Source organism: Polyergus mexicanus, unplaced genomic scaffold, assembly GCF_030449975.1.
Source record: "Polyergus mexicanus isolate NDT 795.1 unplaced genomic scaffold, iyPolMexi1.0 SCAF_3, whole genome shotgun sequence".
Lineage (NCBI taxonomy): Eukaryota > Metazoa > Arthropoda > Insecta > Hymenoptera > Formicidae > Polyergus > Polyergus mexicanus.
In genome coordinates this window covers 2,236,103-2,256,312 of record NW_027223323.1, presented here as the reverse complement: position 1 = coordinate 2,256,312, position 20,210 = coordinate 2,236,103, and the positions used below count along the sequence as shown (strand labels likewise).

Below are 20,210 nucleotides of genomic sequence, written 5' to 3'. Positions count from 1 at the left end.
CGTGGACAAATGTTGACTGTCATGTAACTTCTACTTGCATTAAATATGTAGTTTTAGATGCACGCAATATCCCTCTCTCTGATCCATTTTGTAATTGGATCGTAGCCTGTATCAAAGGAATGTAGTTCATGCATTTTATTATAGTGCTGTTTGTAATGTATCTTTTTCTCCTTAACTATAATTAAAGTTATTAGACATTTTTAATATTATAAAATTATTATCGCGCTGATTTGAAGTAAGCTAATTTGTGAAAGAATTTTGAAATATATCATACGCACACACACACACGCGCGCGCGCGCATGTATATATATATAATAACTATATAACAATTTTTGATAATCTTACCATAATGCTTTTATGTACAGACTAATGAGACAAATCAATTAGTGCAAAAAAAAAAACAAATTGTTTTAAAAAATACATTGTAAATAATTTTCTTAAAAACAATTATTTTTTTATACTAATTAATTTGTCTCATTATTCTGTACATAAAAGTATTACGGTAAGATTATCGAAAACTAAACATTTTACGAGATATTTAATTTTTCAAAATATGTCAGATTAAAATATAAAATAACTCAAAAAGTACTTAATGAAAAAATACTTTATTATAGTGTTTTGAAAAGCTCTCGATGTAAGCTACAAGAATATGTAATAAAAAATACGGGGTTCCGTTTAAAAAATTCAAAGTGATTTTTATATGACCTTGACGGAGCTATTCAAAGTCATATTAATATTATTATATAATGCACCACTTATAGCTTTACAATTTTTGCATGAAACATTTTTCACGAAAATGCATTGTTTCCTCAAAAAACTGCTGAGGGCGCTCTGTTACACCCTGTATACATATAAAATCATTATATTTTATACATACTAAAAGATCATTAATTTATCTTTAATATTATTATATTATTTGTTGCAATATATTTTTATCAATAATATTTGTGTAGTATAAGATAGTTATTTCTTTACATAATAAAAAAGAATATTATGTTTCAACTATCGCTATGATATAATAGACAATTATTGGCTACTGGCTCTTTAATACAATATATCTAGATTGTTCAAAGTTTTTTTCAAAAATATTCTTGACGGTACTCTTAATTATTCTTCATCTTGACTATTTTCTATGACCATTCGCAACGTCGTAAAGAACGAAAATATAGTTGATAAATACTGCAACATTAATAATAGTTAAATTAATTTTTGGTTTGTATCTCATAAGAAGATATCGATTATATATTAATCTATTTCTAATTGCTACTTGCATTCTATACATTTGTCATTTATCGAATGTAATATTCAATTAAATTTATTTTGGAAAATTATATATAATAATACAATAAGCTTTTTTCCTTCATTATTTAAGATTATTTAAATATCTGTATAATAATATACACACACATCATGTTAAACACATATACCATACGTATGAGAAAATTTTTACGACAAAAATAATTGTAAAATTATTTATTGGCAATCACAAAAAACATCAAGCTCATTAAACTTTATGTGCACATATCAAATACACATACAGAGACATTCCAATGAGGAATACCCACTTGAAATATATACTTCGGTTTGCTATAAAAAAACGGAACTTCACATGAAAGAAATGTGAAATAAAATTCTATTATATTTAAACAATAAGATATTATAATTTATAAGTATATACAAAAAATAGTGTTAAGTTTAATTTTCATTTTCTCCGATATTAAATATATTTTTTATATTTTATATAAATATATTTTTTTATTAATTGAAAATTAATGATTTTAAAAATAATATTTGCCATACTCTTTCAATATTGTATATAACTATTGTATAATGAGGCTAAGTAAGTAATTATTGCAAAAAATAATGAACCACAATTATAAACAATAAGCCATAATAGATAATGTACATGATGATTAATATGATTATAATATTCCAAGTTTTTTCTTACCGACGCGTAGTAATTTAAAGATAATGAAGGCATAAGGCACGGTATCGCGACAACTATTGGTTTTTGAGTCTTCTGCATAATTACTTGTAGACTTTTTTGTACAGCAATTGATAATTTGTACCATTGTGTATTAAAGACTGCCTGTCCGACTTCACTGTTCTTGCAAAGATATTGGACAATTATGATACAAATTAAAGTAAAGCAAAGTTTTAACGATAATTAACTTACTATGTGAATCAAATGCTCGGCTGGCCATGTATACATAAATACTTCTGATAATCCACTAAAAATTAAACCGATGCATTGAATTTTCATAGATAGTGGTTGCCCTTGCTAAATATAAAACAAAAATATTCTATGAATGTTTACAAACAATTTGTTATTCTTAATTAACATATTTTTTATATATTGTAATTTTTTGTAGAAAAAATAATTAAAGTAATGCTTTGTTTTTTTTTGTTTTTTTTTTATGTATTAAACTAAACTTTTTGTATAATAATTTTTTTAATTATAATAATTTTTTTGTATAATAATTTTTTTAATAATAATTTTTTTTTACACGCATAGGCTTTTGTATTAGAATTTTTGATTTTAGTTAATTAGAATGAGAATGTGCTGTTAAAATATTTTACTATTATTGTGAGACATTTTACATACAGAATAAAATGAGATAAAAATGTATATTTAAAGATTGGAAAAATTAATTCATTTAGAGTTACAATGTTTACAGTACGTAAAATATTGTTACTAATAATATATTATTATCTATTATACTTACGGTAATTAAAATTATTCCGATTATTATTAATGCTAAAGTGCTAAGGCTTATAGCTGTCAATGCAAAAGGACGAACTACTGTAACCACTTCGTCTGCATATCTAAAATAAATATATTATATAATCTTTTAAAAAAAATAAGAATTTATATAAATAAATTAGATTTTTGTTAAAAAATAAATTTCCAGTTTGAAAACGTATGAAATTCCGTTTGAATTTAATCTGGACAGAATGTTTAATAACATTATATTTTAATTTTAATTCAAACATTTTTATGTAATTAGATAATGTTTTTAATTAAATTAATATTTTTTAAATCTCACTTTAATAATTTCTGATGTTTTTGAATACATTTCACTAAATCGTGGACATCTATAATTGTTCGTAACTCTTCGGCTAATAACTCAAATCTTACTGATGTAAACCAAAGCAACAGAGCTATAAAAACGTTCGTACATAGCTGGGAAGCACATTGCATGCATACAATAGCCTGATGTATAAAGATAATAAATTTCATCGGTTGATGATAAATGTCAAATGGATATTCAGCGTTTGTCGGAAACGGTTGATCCAGAGTAACAGGTCCAGTAATGACAAAAATAGCACTTAAGTAGAGCCAGAGGATAGATCCACCGTAGAAGTGGACGCATCTGTCAATGTATTGTCGAACGATCGCTTCCTCGTGAGAATTAAGTAATTCACAGAAATTTTCCATTTCGTATGTAACCAACTAAAATTGATCAATTTCGTTTCACATGCATTGAAAAAAATTAATGATAAATATTATTTTATCCGAAAGATATTTTATTATATTAAATATATTTATGTTAATTACTCGTAGACGATAAGAATTTATTTTACAGAACACAATATTGCACATAGTGTGCATAGTAGGACATATAATGATTATCGATTTTGCCATAATAATAGGATCGTCAAGGTGATTCCTAACTGTATTACACAATCCAACGGTTAGGCCCAAAGTTAAAAATAGACACAAGTATTGGTATAGTGCCACACAGACGACTTTAAGCTTAATTGTGTTTGTGGGGAGAGGCCAGGAACAATTTATGAACAAACTTAATTTTACGGTGGCGATCACATTTTTTAGCGTTAAATTTTTCCACATGATTAAATGCACGTATGCATTTGCTGTATGCGATATATATCGAAAGATTTCTGGCTTATAGAAGTTGCAACGATGTGATAACTGGATGTATAGTAAAGAAAATTTTACCACGAAAAATTATATATGTTCTCATATGCTTCGATTTCATATCTAACATACACGTGTGTGTAATAAGACTTTTATGAAATAAGCGGTACCACAGTACGCGCGCATAAAGTGAAACATAGTAAATCTATAATTCACTAGCAGGGAAGAACATTCTGAAATAAGTTGCGAAAGAAGCATATGGTAAGGGTATCATTAATTTAATACACAGTTGAAATTCTCTCTTAGGATGTAATATTTTCGTTAAAAACGAAAGCTTTAGAATATTATTTTCTACATTTACCTATGTAATAGTATAAATATAAAACAGGGAATAATTGAAAAGCTATGGAATATGCAACAAATTTGAATCGTTATTACTAATATGCAGCAATTTTAACAACACTTATCGTATGATAAATTTTTCTGCAAATATCTTAGTTTCACTTGAAATGCTTTGAAAATAAAGACGTTTTTGTTATACTGCAATCATACTACAACTATATTCAATATTAGCTTTGCCTACTGCTACATTGTTGTTTTTTGAAATTAACTTTTATTCATATTTTCTTTTTGAAAAATAGAAAAGAAATTAATATCTTCTAAATACTTCTTTGCTTCTTATTATTATTTTATAATTTTTAGTATTTTAGGAATTAAATGAGAATATCGTACGAACTAAATGATTGACAATAAAAACCAAAGGTAAGTTCAATAGATTATAGAAAATTCTAAGAATTTGCAAGATTAGTTGCAGACAAAAGTTGATAATAAATATAGTATTATATTTAATAAATAGTAAAAATAAAATGTTGCTATTAAATATGTTTATAACATTTTAATACATTTTTCATTTGTATTTTCTCTCGAGATTAATAGTGAAAATATAATAAGAACTACAAATAAACATGCTAAAAATATATTATTATTATTAATAGTTAAGATATATGTATTTTATAAAATTTTATATATATAGAATTTTATATATATATAAAATTTTATATACATAGTATTTTATATAAGTATATATCTCTATATATGTATATAAGATGTGGTGGTTTATTTTATAAAATAATAACATTTATGATAAAAATATTTTTCTATGTACAATATATTTTTTAAATTAAACAGTACAATCTACGCACTAAATTAGCAATTATATTTGAATAAAATAAAAGAATTTTTTTAGATTATTTACTTTAAATTTTCATAATTATTAAGTGTTATTCGCAGTGTTGTAAAACAGGAGAATATAGTGGAACAGTATTGAAACATAGGAACAAATATAGTTCATATATACCTGATATATGGTCAATGTTCATAAAGAAGCCGCGATAACATATACGTATATAATATTTATAGTATACATGTGTATGTGTTTGTGTATTTTATATATACAATATTGTATAGTGTATACAATATTATATTATATGTGTATCTGTGTATTTTGTATCATAATCTATAAATTATTTCAGTTGTAATTTAAAAAAATACAAACATAAACATATATCGTATATATGTTTATATGTACATCTATATATAATTTGCGTTTTTTAAACCACTAATTGTAAGTCAATCTTGATCTTTATTCCTTACACTTTTTAAAGATTTCAAGTGGGAGAACTTTTCCATTTAATAAGAGAAAGATTAAGAACAAAACAAGCAAAAAATGATAAAAAAGGAAAGATTAGGAATATATAATAATAAATATGCAAAAATAATAGATTAAAAGCCACATTGTTTTGGCAATTAAAATTCAGTATTATGTATATGTATATATATACGAGAATGTTAACTCTCTTCAAAAGAAAATGTTAAAAAATCAATTAGTCTTTTTATCTTTGCAACAAAGTTATTAATATCTTAAGATCTTTTAAAATAAATAAACGCTACGTGTATTTAAAGTTCTATATAACATTAATAATCAGGCGAAGATATTTTCGATATTTTGTACATTATATATTTTACATTATATAGGGAATTATCAGTACCTAAAAATCAAATCTAATCTAAATAAAGATCAAACCTCTCTTTTTTTTTAATCAAGTAATACGCTGATCTGTTGATGTTCCATCTTTTTGTTCTTTGAACATCATTCGCATTGTAGTAAAATAGGAGAATATAGTTGAGAGATACTGAAACATTAACCATATTAAAAATATACATATTTTTTTAATAATAAGTTACTATAATATGCATATATGTGTGTGTTTGCAAATACTTTTTGGAAAAATATATTCTTATTTTTTATTTATTATGTGACCAAAGCAGAAAGGAATGCTTTATACTTTATAGATATGTATTAATAATTTCCTATTTTTAATTTTTTTAGTATAATAATTTTATTATCATATTTAACCCTCTTGTCAATACCCGGATAACCGGGTACTCATTTTTGTGTTCTCATTAAAAATTTCTTAATTTCCCGGTAAAATAGCCCGGCTATTCTATTAGATCCTTGTTATTTGGATCATTTTACATTTACATCGATTTACACTTTCAGTCATACTTTTTTTTTAATTATTCTTGTTATCGGGGGTCAAAGTTCGCGGGACAATACGCTTGTTCAATACCTGAGGTACTCGGGTACCCCGGGCTTATACGCGAGCATTCCACACGAATTTTCTTTCCGCTTTTGCTATTCGTGTCATCGAAGCACTTCGTGAATGTAGAAAATAATAGAAATTTCATCTATACTATTTTGTCTATACTTGTCAAGATCTCAGTCGAGAATGAAACCACGTTATAGAATTCGTCCGTTGGGACGCCGATTCTTTCAGGTAAAAACCCGAGGAGAATTTCAGGAAACGTTAGAGGGGGAAATCCCTGTCCATTTACCAACTTACAGCTGTCAGGTACCCGGGAGGAAGGGCACAGGTACCCCTACACTGCCGTAACTATCGGTTTTACATAATGGGTATCCGGATATCCCGAGGATTGAATAAAAGAGGGAAATCCGGTTATTGACAAGAGGGTTAAGCGTTAAATAGTTAAACTTGATTATTGTTTTATTTTGCTATAACATAATTTAAAAAATTAATTTTTCTTTTTTTGAATAGAGAGAATTATTTCAAGTGACAGCTTTTAATAATTATATGATGACTAAATGAGATGATGTGTGCTATTATAGAATTCTAGCTATCTCATTGGTGGTATCTCACCGATGCGTAATAATGTAAAGATAACGAAGGCAGGCCGCAAGGTAATACAACAAGTATTGGTTTCTGACTTCTTAGTATAATCATCTGTAAATTTTTTCGAAAATCTTCGGATTCATCATACCAGTTTGTTTCAAATGCTATTTGTGCAATATTATTACTCTAAGAAAGACATTCAGAAATAACAAAATTATGTAAATATGGTAACGTCATATCTTATCAGTAATTAACTTACTATGTGAATCAAGTGTTCCGCTGGCCACGCGTACATAAATACTTCTAATAATGCACTGACCGCTAAAAAGACACACTGGATCTTCAATGTAAATGAAACTCCCTACTCAAACAAATATAATAGAGAGAAAAAGAGAGAGAGAGAGAGAGAGAGAGAGAGAGAGAGAGAGAGAGAGAGAGAGAGAGTTATCATAATAATAAATTTTGATAGTATGATTTTAATAGTACAACAATAAAATATTATTTACTGTGCTTATAAAAAAATAGGCTTAATATGTATTTAAAAAATAGTGTTTAACAAAATATATATATTATATATAGCTATATAACTAAACTTTATATATTTTAACTTAAATCTACTATTATTATTTATAAATGCATAGTTAAGCTATGTATTATTCAACTTAATAATTATGACATGACAACGCTTGACAAATTTTAAGTAACACCTTTGACGTATGGAATGCCAATAATTTTATAAAATGTACTTACTGTAATAAAAATGAGGCCGAATACTAATAATGATACAGTACTGAAAAATACGGTTCCCAATGCAAAAGGACGAACTGCAAGAGTTACTTCTTTTGCGTACCTAAAATATTGCATTTTAAGATTTTATCTCACATATGATGTTTATCTATCTCTCTAAACATTTAAAAATATGTAATACAACTTTTTCTTTAATATTTCCAGCAAATCGTTTTAGAGAAATAACGGTATTATACTCAAGTAATTGTTGATGTTTCTCGATACATTTCATGAAATCGTAGATGTTTGTGATCATCCGCAAATCTTCAATCAACAATTTAAATCTAGCTGATGTCAACCATAGCAAAAGGGCCATAAAAGCGTTTACACATAAATGTGCAGCTATTTGCAGACCAACCACAATTTGATGCGTATATGTAATAGCCCATAACGGTTGACGAGACGCGTCGAATGGAAAATCAGCGGGTGCCGGAAGCGGTTCATCTAATAGGATAGGTCCCACAAAAAGGGCGAAAACACTCACATAGAACGATGTTATACAAAAGCCATAGAACCTGGTACACTTATCAATATAATCTCGCTGAACAATAGCTTCTTCATGAGCACTGATCAGCGCGCAAAAATTTTCCATTTTGAAAGTGATACACTGCAATTAATTGTGTTATTTTAGCTGAGGATGTACGAGAGAAAGAAGCTTTTTATTTTCAAGAAATAATATTCCTATTAATTACTTGCAAACGTTGATAAATAACTATGCGACACAGAATATTCCAGATAACATGACTACAAGGGAACAAACCCAATGATGCTTTTATCACAAGTTCAGGATTATCTAGATTTTTTACAAGACCATATACCATCGATGCTATTACGGCTATGGTTAGTAATATACAGATGTATTGATACAACTTCATGCATAGTACTTTATGTTTATTTGCGTCTTGCGGCAGCGGCCAAAACCATATAACAAACAAACTCAACTTTACAATAGCAATCGTTTTTTTTAGTGTTATTCCTTTTTGCATGACTGCGTACATAAGCTACACACACATATGTACGAGTATATTGCAAATACTGTTTAATGCAAATCTATCTCTCGTATTGTCGAACAACAATTCAAGAACTTGCGACAAAATGCTAGAATTATGTACAGCAAAACCTTATTAAGAAACTACACCGCTTATAAATTTTTCTTTCATATATATGATATACCCTTAATAATATTTTTATAAAATGTGCGATAAATGGAAACTTACGAAGACTAAGGTCGATGCACAGTTGCATCAGTTATTTTTAGTATAAATAAGAAAAATATTCATGCGTTGTAACGAACTAAATTGAGTATAAGTTTGCTATTCTCCTGAGATATAGAAGATCGATTGAACAAAATATACGGTAGCCTTAAGGTATATGGTTTTTATCTCTACATATTTGTCTGCATTGAGTAAAATTAGGTGGCAGAGAAGGATTAATAATTAATTCCATAGAACTTGAAATGGCAAATTGTGGTGTTACATAGCAATTTCTTTAAGTACCATTGCAGCATTGATAAAGTATTTTAACATAAACTGAGATATCATTGAAATATGTTGATATAAAAATAAGAAAGAAATTTTATTACGTGCGCTTGATCTATAAGTTATCTCTTATAAGTTTATTCACAATGCAATCTTTTCCACAAGTTTTGTTAAATGAGTTTTGTTAAACAGGTAATTTTTTCTACTCTTAATTGTCAATCTTAATTTTTTGATACTCAACTCTAGTTATTAGTTTTTATATTTTCTATTTTTTCTTAGTTGGATATACCGATTATCGTGATTGTATATCAAACGAATAAAATATTTGATGAAAATTAAAGATAACGAAAAAATCTCATATATATCATTTAAATAGTATAATATAAACTTTGTGAAATATGTTTTAATTTTCTGTTTGCACGTCAAAAAAATAAAAATATTAGCGTTTCAGCAAGAAACACTAAGAAAAAGATTATAAATAAAATATGTAGCACGATATATATAATAAACTACATTGTTACGTAACATAAAAAATATTATTGTATAAATACAATAAATATAATTAAACATAGTGCTTTTAGTATGTTGTTTAAATTATTAATACTTTTGTAATCTGGTGTGGTAAACTTGTAATAACTCTTTATTTTATAATTAAACTTTGTCCGCTTCATTTTCTTCAAACATCACTCGTAAAGTTGTGAAATAAGAAAAAGCCGTTGAAATATACTAAAACATAATATACTATATAATTTTAATGTATATTAAAACATATTTGAGACATATATATATATATATATTTAATATTTTAAATATTTAATAAAATATTTTATTTATTATTTTATAAATTTATAATTTTATAATTTTTTTATTTTTTTATTTTATTATTTTATAATTTATAATTTTATATATTTTAATATATATATATATATATATATATATATATATATATATATATTAATATATTAAAATTATAAAATAATAAATAAAATATTTTAGAGATATATACAATAGATACTTTATAAAATATACATATGGTATATACTTTGTGTGTGTGTGTGTGTGTGTGTGTGTGTGTGTGTAGTGATCAGTAATATATAGTTCTCACACACATAATATATTATTATGTAAATAATGTTGTCGGATAACATTTAGTTTTTTCGTAACGCGCAACTTTAATAATAATAAAAATTTTATCAAAAATTTTCAATCTTACCGAACCAAAATATCTTAAGGATAAAATTGGTATAATGCAGGTGACGGTAACAGCAACTGGTTTCTGGCATCGTAACAAAATAGGAAGCAAATTTTTTTGCATATATACATCGCGAGAATACCATAACGATTCATAAATCGCTAAGGCAACGTTTGAATTCTGTTATAAAAAGATATTTATCATTTATAGATTTAAATCATTTATATGTAATTATTGCATATACAATATTGTCAAAACGTTTATCCAAACTTTCAAAAATAACTACGTAGAAAATTAGAGATTAAAATAGAATGTATATCAAAAATTGTATGTGAATTGTATGTGAAATCGTATTTATGAATAATTTTTACTTCTCTAATAAATAAATATAAAAAAATACAAGCCATTTGAAATGTGTAAACACATCATGTATATCAAAATTATACATATATTTATTAATAATTGCTTGTGTATAATTGTCTTGCAAAATATAAATATACATACTGCAAGCAATAGATTGTTAGCAGGCCAGCAACACATAAACACTTGGGAAAGACAGGTGAAAATTATCACACAAAATTGCATTTTGATAATTAATGGTTGTTGCTGTTGATATAATAGGTAACATCAATTTGATAATAACGTCACATTATTTTAATATATAATATACAAAGTGTTTCTGTATGCAATTTTTTATACAACAGAAATAGAATCTTATTTTGAAACTTAGTTGCTTCAATATTAAAAATTGAGAATTGTTCAAAAAATGATGAAAAAAAATGTTTTCCAATTTTCTTAAAAATTATTTGACTCAAATTTTATTAAATAATTTACAATTTAAAAAAAAACGGATTTAAACTTGATATATATTATATAATAATTAGAATGACTAAAAGTAACTATGATAATATTATTTCAAATAAGTAAAAAGGGGAGAATAAAACAATTGAGTTAACTTTTATTTTATTTGTTTGATAGCAATACTTACACTGACAAGAGTGAGACCGACGAATAATATTGCCGCTGCACTACTTCCAATTATTGTCAAAATCAAAAATCGAACTGAGTGAGTTATATCATTCGCGTATCTGTAAATTCATATAACATTCATATTTTATAATAGTAAAGTTGGATATAATATTATCAATGACTCAAAAATAAATTATATGTAAAGTATAGATAATTTTTATTTTTCAAAAAAACATATTTCTCTTCTGCTTTCTTAAGACATTCTTATTGATAAAGTTGATCATTATATAATTAAGAAATAATTGTATTATTTAGATTTATAATCACACCGTAGCACTTGTTGGTGCTTCCGAATACACTGTGTTAGTTCGTAAACATTTGATATCATTCGTAATTCATGGCACAATATATCAAATCTAGCTGAAGCAAACCAAAGTAAAAGTGCAATAAGAACATTGATACATAAGATTGATGCCATCTGCATCCCAACTGAACTCTGCTGTACGTAAATGATCATTTTTAATGGTTGATAATTTACGTTGAATGGATATTTAGCATACGTTGGAAAAGGTTCAGATAAAAATGGTGGACTGCAAATAACAGCAAACGCTGTTAAATAAAACCACATCACGGTCGCAGCATAAAACATCGCATATCTGTCGACATATTGTTGCAAGATATCCTTTTCGTAATCTATAGCATATTTACAGTAGCTTTCCATCTCAGCGATTAATAACTGCAATATATCATTTATGCTTTGGTAGAAAATTATTACATTTTAATTGAAACTATTGTAATAATATTAAAATATTAATTTTAATGTGTTTAAATTTTTAATGGTTAACATAATTTATAAAAACTGTTTAATTATAATTGTAATAAATAAATTTATGATTTTTTATTTATAATTTTAAATATAAATGTAAATATGTGTATGTATGTAAAATAGATATATATATATGTAATTTAATTATGTATATATTTTTTATAAAAGTATCAAAAAAATATAATAACCAGGAATAAAAATTGCTCACTTAAAATTTAATGAAATCTAGAAATCTATGTAATATTATCTTTTATCTTAATTTTCTTTAATCTTGCGAATAAAGAATTTCAGATTAAAGAAAAATAGGCTTATAAAAATATTTAAAAAATTGTTTTACATCTTCATCATCAATTGTGTCATTTCTTTTTCTTATTACATATACATACTAAAGATTAAATATCTACTCTGTATTATATGAAAGTTAATGCATTATATCATCATAATGATAAAAATATATTATAATTGAATTGTATATTTATATATATATATATAAACTGAAAGAGAAACAAAACGTCATATGAAGAAAAAATGTATTGTCTATTTAGATTCTTACTTGGAGATGTTTATGTTGTCCGTGGCATATCCACATTTCTATAAAAGCTTGAGCACTGCCAGCGATTAATGGAATCGATTTGACACAAATATCAGGACGCTCACTCCAATCTTGAAGGGTCATGAACAACGGTACAAAAAGACACCATATGTTCACGTAAGTCAAAAAGCGTAACACCCTAAACAGAACTACTTGCCGCTTCGTAGCGATGGCCGGAAGTGGCCATGAAAGGGATATAACTAAACTCAATTTTGTGAAAGCGATAACATTCTCCGGTGTTAGTTTTCCCAACATCTTACTACCAATGGAAACGCCAACTGTCAATATGTGAGATATATAATAAAAAAAATGCATAAGAAAATAATACATTTCTGTATACGTCGAAAAATATCAATAATGGTACTATAATACATTATAGCTATGATTATGCGCGCAATGAAAGACTTCTGCATTATTCGCGTTTCCCCTCAATATCAATATAATCCACTGGTTTATTTGAAAGTACAAAGGAAATAATAAGTTATTACATAAATCATTGCAAATAACATGCACCTGAATATTTGTGTACGGTTAAATTGCGATTATTTGCTTTCATAAGCTACATTATAATATCGAGACAATTGCGTATGTTATCAATTGCAACAATCACATATCATTTCTATAGACTATTTCAATAGTGGATTAGGTTTTATACATTATATAAGAAAAAAAAATGGGATGCAGTATTAATTTATACATATCAGAGAACAAGGGAACATATGAAAGTTTTGCCGACGTATGAGAGACAGTAGTGACATATTTTATAATTTAGAGTTTTTTTTTAACATATCTTGATAATTAATGAGTAATAAATTAATAGTTATAGAAAATGACAAACGCGAAGTTGATTCTTCCGCAATGGCAATTGTTTATGAATAAATGCATTCTATTTATTAAGCATTAATGTGGTATAACAATAGCATTGTTTTTAGATAAAATGTGAATAAAAAAGTAAATTATTTTAAGACATATATATCAAGGAAAATTTGAAGTGGATATCTACTATTTAATTATTATAGGTATTTAAAAAATTGATTTGTATTTAGGCTTTAAAAGAATTGACCATTCTTTATTGTTATAAATAACATTTTTTTTTTTTTTTACATAGAGAGAGAGAAAGAGAGAGAGAGTAAAAAGAAATATACTAAAAATAACTTACTTATTATTAAACTGAAATAAATATATCATTATTTTCAGGCGAAGACAGTTTATGAGAAGATACTACAATTGATTACTAAATAACGTTTGGAATCTTTTGAGTAATTCACTGTAGATTAAAACATATTCGCGAACATTAAATCTGTTACTGATACAAGTAAAGAAATATGGATTGCGTCAGAATCAATTTTTGCATTATATTGTACTTGCGCAAAAGTATTATATTTATCTGCAAGATAAATATGATTACATCATCACAAGGTATAAAACTTATATTTAATAAAGTTCAATAATTGATTTATTTATTTTTGCAACTAATATATAATGTATAATAAATATATAATGTATAATAAATGCATTAAAAAAAAATTTTCAAAACTATTTTCAAAAATATTATTTGTTTATGATAACTTATTAATATGAGATTACTAAACACTGGATTATGGACTGCATTTTTTGAATATCGTACGAGGAGATTTGAATTTCTATTCGATTAGTCAGTAAACTTTGGTTGAAAAAAATCTGAATAAAGAATAAAATGAATAATTTTACAATCGGATAATAATACAGATATATTTTACATTTTTATACAGCATAGACGTCTATATTTTTAACACAGCTCGTATTTAAAGTTAAAATTAACTTTAGATTATCTTATATTCTTCCCATATGTATTATACTTGCATAAACCATAATATTAAATCTGTCTCATGCTTTTAAATTTGAAGAGGCTACATAACAGGCAATTGATATATACAAAGCTTTTTTATTTCTAAGACATATATTTCTGAGAAATTAGCCTTCACTAATAGAGAAATAAATACATATTTGCTTTTACTAATGTTAAAATGTTTTCTAACAAAAAAAATATAGTGATCTCTCTATAAAATTTAGAGTAATCCATGTAAATTAAAAAAATTTATTTTATATGTAACATGTATACTTGATTGCCTGATTATGTTTTATAGGTACTACGAGTAATAAATTTATAACGGTGGTTTCTCACGAAAGAATAGTGTAATATATCAAAAATAATGCATAATATAGGAAAAAAATATAGGATTTTTTTTTTCTACAAGCATAATAAATTTCTTTACACGATAATCATGAACTATCTGTAACATTCTATAATATCCAATTTTATTTTGGAAACTAAAGAACAAAAATCATTTATAACACAAACAATATTTATGATATTGTAGATACATTGTCACTTCATGAAGACACGCGAAAACATCAACAAAATCTTTTTAGTGTAATAATAGTTGAGAAACAGAAAAATATCGGTGACAAGTATGGAAAAACAAGTGATTAATATAAAGAGTAAATGCGTGCGTACAGGGAGAAAAAATTTCTTATTTTTTAAAACTATTTTTCAAATATTCAAGTGTGTGCAGAACTTATTAAAATAATAAAAAAGTATATATAAATATATCCAAAAATACATAGTTTGCAGGATGTAAGCTAAACTATTCTACATCACAATATTATCAATATCTTATCTTAAAAGTGTAAAAAAAATCCAAATTTTATTTTATTATACACAAGAATTTTATGACAAAATATATGTTTTCCAGTGGCAGAAATTTGAGGCTATCGGTAATTTTTATTATAAGAATACGTCACTCTGGCTTTTCACTTAGATTTTTGACTTTTTGCTTTTTATTTAAATTCTTGGCTTTTTGCTTTTCATATTCTACTTATGCAGTGACGAAAGACTTATTGCATACATTCGATAGCATAACCAAAGTTTTGATGGAAGATAGAATATTTCAAGACGTATTTTTGCTATTCACAATCACTTTCAAGCAGACTTTTATTCACGTTGAAAAAAAAGTCATAATAATTTAAAAGATGTATAAAATTTTTTATTGAAAGACGATGTGCAATTACTTTCTGATCATTTTCTCTTCTAGTAGCACTGATCACATATTGATGTACATAAAATAGTTTTTAGTAGTTGATAATACACAACGAATAGGTATTTAAATGAGATAACAAACGGTTGATCCGTTCCGCGATCGGTGTTACAATTATAATTGCTATCCTAATAAAGTAGTAAATTAATTAAAATGTGTATTATAGAATATATTTATAATATACTATCTCTCTTGTCAATATATTATTGAACAATCACATTTTTCTGCGGCTTGATCAATGTGGTATTTATTGATGTATGTTATGGCAATATATTATATAGATATCAATTTCGCGTACATGTAAACATTTTATTTTTGCTAAATATAATAAAACTAAAAATACGTATTATTAATATCAAAGATAGATATAATGTATTGCTACATTTCATAAATAATATCTAAATCTATAATAAGAACAACTCTATTTATAATAATTATAAAATTAAACAACAATATAATTTGCTAGTTCAGAAATTTATATTTATAGAAAAAAATTTATGTGACATAATATATATAGGGAGAGATTTTTCTTCATGTATACCTACATCAATTGCTACTATGATTATATTAATTCTATGCAATGTTTACTCTTACTCTGCTTCATTTAGAAATGCTCGAAACGTTGTGAAAAAAGAAATTATAGTCGAGCAATACTGAAACATATGAGGACAAATATAGCTAAGTTTTCATTGTGCCAAGAAAAGATTATTGATAATACATAAAAATTTACATATATTTTTATATCTTTATAATTTATGTTAGTCAAATGTTTAAAATCTGTTAATAAGATATTATTAAACATTGAAATTTTGTGTATGACGATAACTAAATAATTGATATGATCGTTATAATAGCTATCAATTCAATCAATTCAAAATCTTTCTTACCGATGCAAAGTAATTAAGAGATAACGTGGGCATAACACAAGGTATTGCAATCGTTACTGGTTTTTGACTTCTTTGCATGATAATTTGTATACAGTTTCGTATTTCAATTGATCGATCGTACCAAGACATATCGAACGCTGCCTGTCCGACGTCTTGACTCTGGAAAAAATAATAAGCATAAATGAAATTATTTATAATAATTTTTTAGCGATAAATTAACTTACCATGTAAATTAAATGTTCTGCTGGCCATGTATACATAAATACCTCTGATAAACCGCTCATAACTAAAGCGAAACATTTCAACACTAACATCATAGATCGATTCTGTTTAAAAAAATTTGATAAAGTAGATGAAAATTGACATATTATACATTTATGTATATTGTTTACATTAAAATTTGTTGGCTTATTATTAATCGTGTGTGTGCGTGTGTGAATTATATTCCTTATATGTATAAATAAATTAAAGCTATATCTATTTAGTCAAACAGTGATATAATTCTTTAGATGTTAACGACATTAAATAACAATAGAGAGTTTATAGAAGCAATGAAAGTTTAAGAACGAAAAATTGCTGCAACTATTTGGTCCTAAATTATTCATAAAAATAGATAGATATAATATTTTTATGATATATAATTTAATTTATATTTTATAATGTAACTTAAGTGAGATTGAAATGTTTTCATATAAAAAAAAAAAAAAAATATTTTGAAGAAAAAAACTTATAAAAGAATAACTTTTTCTGATATGACATGTACTTACGGTAAGAAGCAAAAGACAGAGTATTACCATGCAAACTGTACTACAACATACAGTCGTTAGTGCGAAAGGGCGAGCAGCAAGAACAGCTTCATTTGCATACCTAAATAAATTTATTAAGCATTTAAAATTTATATTATTTAAATATTTTTCAAATCACACAATATGCAATAATATGATTTTTGATATATAGCATTCATACAAAGATTTTCTGATATGCGATAATTTATCATATTTTTCTTCATAAAATAATATAAATTAACTATATTGTTGGCCGTTCAAACAATCACATACGTTTCTTAAATATTACGGAGAAATTTTTGAACGCTATGTGCAAGTGTATCGGGATGCATTAATGTTTGCATTACAATATATTGTAAAAATATAAAGTGGGCGATATTCACTTGAGCAAGTGCTGATGTTTTCTGATACATTTGACCAAATGGTAAATATCTGTGGTTTTTCGCAACTCTTCAGTCAATATCTCAAATCTTGCCGATGCAAACCAAAGTAAAAGAGCCATGAAAACATTGGAACATAGTTGCCCTGATACGTGTATTCCGACTATAACTTGATGTATATAGAGAACAGTTTTTAATGGCTGATGATATGCGTCAAACGGATACTCGGTTAATAACGGAAACGGTTGATCCATTACAAAGGGTAGGGTAATTACTATTACCGAAGCCAAATAGAAAGTTATTAGAGATGCACCATACAATATGATACATTTGTCAATGTATCGTTGAATAATTATATCTTCGTGTGGCTTAATCAATTCAGAAAAATCTATCATTTCGAAAGTGACATACTGCAAATAGTACATATTATTGATATAGAAGAGTATAGTAGTGAAACGTGATTTCTTAACTAATTTTCATCCGAGTTTTTCGATATTAAATGCACACATAGATAGCAATTACTCGTATACGGTGTTCATAAAGTATGCGAGAGATGAAATTTCCAATACTATGAGTAAGCGCGCTCATTCCAAGAATTAACTCTACTAAAACTAAAAGGTCGTCGAGATGATTTGTCATAGTATATATCACTGGTAGTTGTAAGCATATTGCCAGAATAATGCAAAAATATTGGTATAGTTTCACACAGGTCATTTTTAATCTTGTCGCGTCTTTTGATTGCGGCCAACACAAAACTGGAAACAAACTTAACTTTACATAAAAAAATATTTTTTTTAGCATCATCTGTCCTCGCATGACTACAATGTGCTTTGTATTTTATATATTTGTATGAAATCGCAAAAATTAATTATTATTTGAAATAGACACTTTTTCAGAAAGATCGTTATGGATGGTCGAAGGACTTGCAAAGATATTGCGATAAACTGATATATAGCCAATAGAAAATTCATATATACGTATGTTACATATTCTTGCACATTTCTGTTTCGCATACTTTTAGAATACATCGATAAAATTACTATGCAATGAAAAATGGTGCTGCGAGTTTAGAAATTTTACAAATGAAAGCTTTCTGCAGCAATGGTCAATAAAATATAAATATAAAATAATAAACAAAATTGAAATTTTGCTACCATATCTACAGGGTATACTATTTGCATATCCTAAATATTATAGGAAAATAAAACCATAAATTATCATAAATTATCTATCACTTTTCTTTAGGTGTTTCAGGTGTTTTTCTTCACCTTTATTGTAGGTATTGCAATAGGGCGTTTCTGCTTATAACTGCTATAAGGCGTTCCCGCTTATACCTGAGCGTGCACTATCCTTCCATTATATTTTCTCTTATGTATTTTATAAATCGATACACAACACCTCATGTGAAACGGACATGTGTAGGATGCAAGGGTGTTGCACTGATCGACATGCAGTATTTCAAAGAATCAAATTTTCTTTATAAATGTATTCGTGTGTTGCTACGCATTCTGAGAAGAGGAAAAATTGTAATTCTGTAGATAAGTGGAACATTATAATAAATTAGGAGTGTTCGAAAAATTATTATGGAGTGCTATCTATCAAATATTAAAAAAGATAAAGTGTGTTTTTTAAAAATGAATGTAAATATCCTTATTAATTTATTAGATTTATTGATTTTTATTTTTTATCAATTTTGATTTGTGCTTGATTGTGTTATATATATAGTATACACAATGCTTGCAAAGAACAAAATGGAATTATTTATTTTGTTATATAATTTTCAGTGTTACATTTATATATTCAACAAGATGAAAAAAAAATGTTTAGTACTTATAAGTATGAGAAGGATTATTACAAATTTAATCGGAAGGGTAATAGTATGACATTTTCGTTTTTACAACATTATAATTTCATAAAAGAATATATTGGCAAATTTTTATTTTGCCCAGGCATGCTACCAGTAAGATGGATGTCGCCAGAATATATCTGACACTAGGTATCTTCACATCAGCATCCGATCTTAAGATCGTCTGGTCTTACGGAGGAATGTTCTACGAGATTGTTCAGCATATATATATAAATATATATACCTACATACATGCATACATACAGACATACATATATTTTAAACGTTTTTAGCAACTCAAAATAAAAACCAAAAATGTG

General features: G+C 26.1%; 4 protein-coding genes across 6 annotated transcripts; all 4 read right to left on the bottom strand.

Annotated features, from left to right (window-relative positions):
* Window positions 1-1,015: 1,015 nt before the first annotated feature.
* LOC138931611 (odorant receptor Or2-like) lies at window positions 1,016-3,982 on the bottom strand. 3 transcript variants are annotated; one of them, XM_070292562.1, is made up of 6 exons: window positions 3,963-3,982; window positions 3,049-3,455; window positions 2,728-2,827; window positions 2,178-2,282; window positions 1,950-2,108; window positions 1,016-1,180 (listed from the first exon to the last, which is right to left on the bottom strand). In XM_070292562.1, exons 2-6 carry the CDS (start codon window positions 3,438-3,440, stop codon window positions 1,109-1,111), a joined length of 828 nt encoding a protein of 275 aa, XP_070148663.1. In that variant the 5' UTR covers window positions 3,441-3,455; window positions 3,963-3,982; the 3' UTR covers window positions 1,016-1,108. The 3 variants fall into 3 exon arrangements, with proteins under 3 accessions (XP_070148663.1, XP_070148661.1, XP_070148662.1); XM_070292560.1 differs by lacking the exon at window positions 3,963-3,982 and adding an exon at window positions 3,561-3,923; XM_070292561.1 differs by lacking the exon at window positions 3,963-3,982 and adding an exon at window positions 3,678-3,923.
* Window positions 3,983-5,980: 1,998 nt separating this feature from the next.
* Window positions 5,981-8,856, bottom strand: LOC138944890 (odorant receptor 49b-like). Its single transcript, XM_070315955.1, has 6 exons — window positions 8,551-8,856; window positions 8,056-8,465; window positions 7,823-7,922; window positions 7,332-7,433; window positions 7,100-7,258; window positions 5,981-6,073 (listed from the first exon to the last, which is right to left on the bottom strand). Exons 1-6 carry the CDS (start codon window positions 8,854-8,856, stop codon window positions 5,981-5,983), a joined length of 1,170 nt encoding a protein of 389 aa, XP_070172056.1.
* A 1,059-nt stretch (window positions 8,857-9,915) lies between these two features.
* Window positions 9,916-13,181, bottom strand: LOC138931752 (odorant receptor 49b-like). The gene is made up of 6 exons (XM_070292828.1): window positions 12,877-13,181; window positions 11,827-12,233; window positions 11,517-11,616; window positions 11,033-11,134; window positions 10,550-10,708; window positions 9,916-10,062 (listed from the first exon to the last, which is right to left on the bottom strand). Exons 1-6 carry the CDS (start codon window positions 13,168-13,170, stop codon window positions 9,988-9,990), a joined length of 1,137 nt encoding a protein of 378 aa, XP_070148929.1. The 5' UTR covers window positions 13,171-13,181; the 3' UTR covers window positions 9,916-9,987.
* A 3,270-nt stretch (window positions 13,182-16,451) lies between these two features.
* Window positions 16,452-18,948, bottom strand: LOC138931754 (odorant receptor 13a-like). The gene is made up of 6 exons (XM_070292831.1): window positions 18,567-18,948; window positions 18,048-18,454; window positions 17,647-17,746; window positions 17,104-17,205; window positions 16,880-17,038; window positions 16,452-16,645 (listed from the first exon to the last, which is right to left on the bottom strand). Exons 1-6 carry the CDS (start codon window positions 18,858-18,860, stop codon window positions 16,583-16,585), a joined length of 1,125 nt encoding a protein of 374 aa, XP_070148932.1. The 5' UTR covers window positions 18,861-18,948; the 3' UTR covers window positions 16,452-16,582.
* Between the last annotated feature and the right edge of the window lie 1,262 nt (window positions 18,949-20,210).